Source organism: Poecilia reticulata, linkage group LG9 (assembly GCF_000633615.1).
Source record: "Poecilia reticulata strain Guanapo linkage group LG9, Guppy_female_1.0+MT, whole genome shotgun sequence".
NCBI classification, from domain to species: domain Eukaryota; kingdom Metazoa; phylum Chordata; class Actinopteri; order Cyprinodontiformes; family Poeciliidae; genus Poecilia; species Poecilia reticulata.
In genome coordinates this window covers 33,337,312-33,343,782 of record NC_024339.1, presented here as the reverse complement: position 1 = coordinate 33,343,782, position 6,471 = coordinate 33,337,312, and the positions used below count along the sequence as shown (strand labels likewise).

The 6,471-nt window shown below is 49.1% G+C and overlaps 1 protein-coding gene across 2 annotated transcripts in view; it reads right to left on the bottom strand.

Moving 5' to 3' along the window:
• The window catches only part of LOC103470759 (zinc finger MIZ domain-containing protein 2-like), a 15,754-nt gene that overhangs the window by 6,193 nt on the left and 3,090 nt on the right, over window positions 1-6,471 (bottom strand). Inside the window, exons 2-9 of one of the 2 annotated variants that reach the window (XM_008419410.2) lie at window positions 2,922-3,010; window positions 2,712-2,826; window positions 2,386-2,582; window positions 2,141-2,300; window positions 1,544-1,750; window positions 1,234-1,375; window positions 1,047-1,156; window positions 886-978 (exon numbers count right to left, since the gene is read on the bottom strand). In XM_008419410.2, coding sequence (XP_008417632.1) covers window positions 886-978; window positions 1,047-1,156; window positions 1,234-1,375; window positions 1,544-1,750; window positions 2,141-2,300; window positions 2,386-2,582; window positions 2,712-2,826; window positions 2,922-2,971 — 1,074 coding nt within the window. In that variant the 5' untranslated portion in view covers window positions 2,972-3,010. The remainder of the gene's footprint in view (window positions 1-885; window positions 979-1,046; window positions 1,157-1,233; window positions 1,376-1,543; window positions 1,751-2,140; window positions 2,301-2,385; window positions 2,583-2,711; window positions 2,827-2,921; window positions 3,011-6,471) is intronic. The other variant, XM_008419411.2, reaches the window with a different exon arrangement.

Below are 6,471 nucleotides of genomic sequence, written 5' to 3'. Positions count from 1 at the left end.
TGACCGGATCAGTTCGTCCAGACCGGCTCTACGGTTCTGTCTCAACCCGGATCAAATCTGTTGCTATGGAAACCAGTCTCAAGCAGAAATATTAGCGGGATAATTTGCTCTGCGCTCATTCAAAGAGGTAAATGTCGTTTTTGCTTCTCTCCACATCGATCAGACCGTCAGGAGTGCTGCCCCCTGCAGGTGGGAGTTACTGGAGATATAAATCAAACTGTTTGAAGATCAACTGGCTGACTAAATAATTAGGATTTAACTGAAATGTATAAAATGTATTTTATTGTGTCTCTTATCAATAATGTCTTCCCATCACACATATTTTCATATTTCCTGTCGACTTTTAATGTTTTTAAAACATGAGCTGTGTCTGAATTCAGGGTGGAGGAAGGACGGGTCTTTCACAGGCCGCGAAGGAACGCCGACCCGCAGGGAAAAGATTCGGACAGGTGAGCCTTCACCCACTGTCCCCGCCCCCACCTCGGCGTAGCTCATGTTGCCTAGCAACCGTGACGGCGTGAAGCAGAGAGCGGAGCAGGAAAACAACGGAGCCGGAGTTCGTTTTTCACTCATGCATTACTGATTTCTGATTCTAAAATGTTCTACAAGAAGAGGCTGTGAACGCAGCGGGTCCGGAAACGTCGGAGCCGCTTTGGGGAAAGCGTTGTACCAAACCACGCTGGGTCAGTTAAAGTGCATCGTAGCTAATCGGTCGCTCTTCGCTCTGGACCCGCAATGAATCATGGGATATGGTGGGCCGTGAAGGATTCACCGGACCCATCCTTCAGATCGATTAAACCAATTAGACATTATAGCTGCTTTACTGAAAACGTCCAGAACCAGAACCAGAACCAGAACGGTTTGGGTCAGTGTGAAGCGTCTCACCCCTGCCTGCTGGTTGAAGGCGTTGTAGCCGCCTGCGGCGCCCCCTGCTGGCAGAGCGTTCAGGTTCCCAGTCGGGCCGTTGAACTGGTCCTGCTGAACAGAACCCAGTATTAGCCATGTGGTCCGGTCCAGCGGTTCTGAGGATCACACCCGGAGCTCACCTTGTAGAACTGGGAGTTCGGGCCTCCCGAGGGCGGGTACTGTGGGAGGGGCATCTTATAGGAGGGGGCGGAGCCAGAGCACTGGGGGGCGGAGCCTGGACCGCCGGGCCCTGAGGAGGAAGACCAGCCGGTTTAACTTCAGCATTTCGGTCCAAATCGACTGAAAACGGTTCTGAATGATCGATACCTGGGTGGTACTGCATGTTGGGTCCAGAGTACGGACCGGGCCCCGCGGGTCCGGCTCCACCAGAGGCCCCGGCTGCTCCAGGGCCGCTCATCACGCTGACCCCGGGGGGAACGCCGTACTGCTGGGACATTCCTGGGAACGACTGGAACAGAACCGGGTCAGTTAGAAACAGAACCGGGTCAGTTAGAAACAGAACCAACAGAACCGGGTCAGTTAGAAACAGAACCGGGTCAGTTAGAAACAGAACCAACAGAACCGGGTCAGTTAGCCAACAGAACCGGCCACCTGGCGGCTCGTCATGCAGTCTCACCTCGGCGCTGTAGGGCCGCTTCAGGCCCTGCGGGGGCCGCATGTGTCCCTGCTGGGGGCCGGCGCCGTAGTTTGGGTGCTGGGGAACCCTCTGCTGGCCCGCCCCAGGGCCGTACATGGAGCCCATGGAGGGCGGGCCCCTGGTGGGGCCGGGGCCGCGGGGGCCCGACAGGCCCATGAACTGGCTGCTGTAGCCGGGGGCCGCCATCTGAGACGGACAGGAAACGGGTTCAACACGCAGAACCAGCAGAACCAGCTCTGGTTCTGTTCAGGGTTTGATTCTTTGGTTCTTCTTGATCATTTTACGTTGATGGGACTGATCAGATGTTCACATTGGCGTTGAACAGGCAGCTGTCTGCACATTCTAAGGAGTTCTGCTGTCGCCATTTTGCGGCCTAGCGCAAGCACCAGGAGGAGCCGTAAGCAGCCGGCGGCTGACGTAAACATCAGCTTCAGCGTGTCATATCTGTCTTCCAGTGTGTTTTAGTTTTATAGACATTAAAGTTCCAGTCAGTTACAGTTTTTATTTATTCCAGTTAATGAAAACTTTGGTTCTGGTGACCCGAAGCGTCCAGAAGGGGCGCCTCGGCCCGCTCACCTGTCCGTAGTTCATCTCCTGGTTCTGTTTCTCCTGGATGGCGGCTACGGTTGCCGTGGCGGTGGCGGTTGCCGTGGCAGCGGCGGCGGCGGCCACGGCGGCGGCGGCAGCAGCCTGGGTGAACTCGGAGCCTCTGGACCCTCCGGGGGTTTGGGGGTAGCTGGGGACGACAGAACCGCAGCGGGGGGGTTACTGCTGATCTGGAACCAAAAATCAATTAATCAATCGATCAATGAGGGCCCCACCTGCCCGAGTAGCCCCCCGGGGCCCCGCCGTACCCCCCGCCGGTCCGGCCGTACAGGTAGCCCTTCCCCGGCTCCCCGTAGCCCGGCTGGCCCAGGTAGGCCCCGGGGCCCCCCGACATACCGGGGCCCCCGGAGCCCTGCATCATGGGGCCCCCGGCCGCGCTGGCCCCGGGGCCCATCCCGCCTCCGCCCAGGCCCTGGGGACACAAACACAGATCAGACCAGGCTGGTGATGTCACAGACGCCTGCTGGTGATGTCACAGACGCCTGCTGGTGATGTCACAGACGCCTGCTGGTGATGTCACAGACGCCTGGTGATGTCATACCTGGCTGGTGGGCGGGTTGGGGACGCCCCACACGGTGGTGACCACCGACAGGGACCCGGTGGGCTGGTTGGGGGGCTGCTGCCAGCTGGCTGGGTCGTAGGTGTACGACCCGTCACTGTGGAGACGGAGAGCGTTGTCATGGCAACCAGAACGGGACACGTTAGACCGGGTCTGGGCTCCGACCAGAACCAGAACCAGAACCGGACCTACCTGTGAGGGTTGGCGCCCAGGCCGCTCTTCATCTGGTTCAGCGGGTTCATGGCAGACGGAACCGGCGGCCCGATCCAGCAAACAGAACCCTGGCGCACAGAGACAGGCCGTGTCAAACTACGTTTCCCATCAGCCACCTGGGTCCCGCTCAGCAACAACCAGAACCAGTTTCTGCTACGATAAAAACAGGAAACTGGAAACTGTCTGTTCAACCTGCTGATATTTACCTGTGGAGTCCCTCAGGGCTCAGAACTAAACATTTTACTGTAAATTTAAGTTAAAATGTCACAAATCATCCTGATCACAGATCAATAAGCCTTAACCGGAATGCCTGCGTGACGTTTTTCCTTTTTTCTTTTCTGGGAGGATATTTAAACTCTGCCGGTGTCCATTATGACGCGTTTATTGGGCAGCCTGGAGCCCCGCCCCCACTTTTGATTGACATCGCATTCGACCAATGATGTTATGAAATGGCTTTTTCCAAGCCTATAATGTCCAGGGAGCGACTTTAGCTCGTTTTGACATGCCTGTATTCTTCCTGGAATATTTCTGACTGGTCAACTCGGAAACTAAACCTAAAGCCACCGACTAGCGTTAGAGTGGACGGAGGCGGACGGATTGGGGACAGAGGTGGACGGAGGCGGACGGATTGGGGACAGAGGTGGACGGAGGCGGACGGATTGGGGACGGATTGGGGACAGAGGTGGACGGAGGCGGACGGATTGGGGACGGATTTGGTTGAACTGGCGAACACTCAGACTGTTGGTGGACAGAGTCGAGTTGGATGTGAGTCTTGCTGAGACTCGCTGCCCAGCTGAGGAATCTAAAACTCAACCGGATGGAATCGATCTTGGAGAAGCTGCTAGTTTTGGTTCAGTGGAACCATCAAACTAATTTGGATAACTGGGAACTGAGATGCATCGGAGAGACTTCAGGGAAGATTGAAATTCATAATCTTCCCGACGTCAGACATTCTGTCTCTGAATCGGCTTCCCCCGTGTGGCCTTGGAAGGGCTGCATATCTCTAATCTCCTTGAAGACATGTAAACATGACGCTCTTCCCTCCTCACCCCCTGCTGTTTCCATGGAGCTGAGGGTCCCAAGGACGTTCCTGGATAGCAACACCTTCATCAGACGTGGCTTCATGGCCCTGTGATGTCACCGCCTTCACTCGTGTCTTTGTTCTGTCTGAATCTCTAATGTGTCCTTTACTCTTTTCTTAGGTTTGTTATTTTGTTTGCATTTCCTTTTAAATCATGTAAAGCACTTTGAACTGCCTCGTTGCTGAAAATGTGCTGTATAAATAAAATGACCTGACCAGAGGATTCCTGTGGTCATCATCTTTCATTAGAGCCTCACTGATCACTGAGGTCATCAGGTGTTGTCCACATGGCCACTTGGACAACACCTGTACATCCTCATAAAGAAATATATGACATTTCTTTTTGTGCCATTTCGATCAATCTTGAAATCCATGAGCAGAATAATTTATTCTACAGATTTATTGTGTTTTCCAGTCCATGCATTCAAAACTCGACGTGTATTTACAAGAAATAAGCAAAATCATTTTTTGTGCGTTACAAACATAATAGCTACAAACTACTTACAGTATTTTTGGCAGCAAAAATGGAAAATTTATCTTGTCTTCTTCATGAAGAGATCAAGGTTTTGTTTGTACTCCAAATTGTTCAATTCATTTCATTTGGGTTTTTCTTTTCAGCCATTTTGGTGATTTAGGGGGTTAGAGTAAAGGGGTTGAAGAACCTGAACTTATAAAATTAAATAATCTACTATAAAATAAAGGTAACACTTTATTTGAAGGGGGGAATAAGACTCATGACACTGTAATAAACATGTCATAAACATGTCATAACACCTGTTATTAACATGAATAATCCTTCATGAATATTTATGACTGTTGTCATAAAGTGTCCTTCGGTAAATTATGACACTTTTATTACAAAGTTATTAAGACATTATTCAAAATGTCTTTATGACAACTTGACATTAACCAATAAATCATAACTGATGTAAATTTGTAATAAAAGTATTACTGATTACACTTTAAAAATTAGGTAACTTTATGTTATTAAAGGTAAAGTTTAATCAGTAATGATTTATTGGTTAATGTCAAGTTGTCAAAGACATTTTGAATAAAGTCAACTTTGTAATAAAAGTGTCATAATTTACCGATTGAAGCTTTATGACAACAATCATAAATATTCATGAAGGCTTATTCATGTTAATGACATGTTTATTACAGTGTCATTACAGTCTTATTCACCCCCTTCAAATAAAGTTTTACCAAATAATCTATAAACTGTAATTAAATAAAATTCATGATTTTTGGTAAAGTATATTATTCTATTATAACAACCATTAATGATAATCTAGTAGAGTAAATAAATGAAGTTACATTTTTAGGAATCATTTTGGCTCATAAACTGAGAACCTCATAAAATATTAAAATCACAAACTGTGTAAAATTATTGGCCTAATAAATAAAGTAATAAATGTTTCATTATCAACAGCCAGACATTATTATTATTAATCTGTTGTTCCGTTATGAACTTTATAAAGGTACATTCACACTAATCTGCTGTTAGGACTTTATATGACGTTAAATTATTAAATCTAAGTTTCAGTTCTGTCTAAAGCAGGAAAGAGTTTTACTGTCAGTTCAACAAACTTCTTTGATTTAAGATCAAATGACAGAAACAAAACAGGAAGTGGGGCTGACCAATAAATCAATAACAATATATATATATCAATACGATTAATATCAATCAATACGTCTAATGGAATATTTCACTGAACTCTGATCCAGAACCGCACAGCATTCTGGGAGATGTAGGCAGAGGAAAAGCTTTAGATGCTCAACCTGTCAGCGCTAGCTAAGCTAGCTGGTAGCATCAACTCAATCTGGAGAAACTATCAGCTGTTTTGGTCGATTTCTTCCTTGTTCCTGGAAGGTCACCTGATCTCCAGGTGAGCCTGTTCACCTGCAGGCTGAGGACAGGAAGTAAACAACGGAGGCTCCGCCTCCAGGAAGTTCCTGATCCAGCTGGAAGCCGCCCTGCAGGATGTTTTCAGGTGGAGTCGGATCAGAACCAGTGGGAGGAGTGAGACCTCCTCAATCACAGGAGCTTTGATGGTCTCTGTCTGCAGGCATTTGATTGGTTCTCCCATCGGTCCAGTCCAATCACCTTTCTGTCCCTCAGGGAGGTTCTGACCAGAACAGCGACGTTAAAACCAGTCCAACAGCAGAACCGGCGCCGCCCGATCACACCTGCAGCTGACTCACCCGAGTCACCCGACCGGACCGGACCGGAACCCGACCTGCTTCCAGTTTCACCGCCAAACAGGTCCAGCAGCTCAACAGATCAAAGTTCTGCTGGGTGGAACCGCAGGAAACAGGAAGCAGGAAACAGGAAGCAGGAAGCAGGAAACAGGAAGTAGCTCTGAGAAGCAGGAAATAAAACCAAGAGTCTTCCTGGTTCTAAAACAAACCAACCCTGTGACCCGGTCCAGCTGTACTTCACACCCAGCC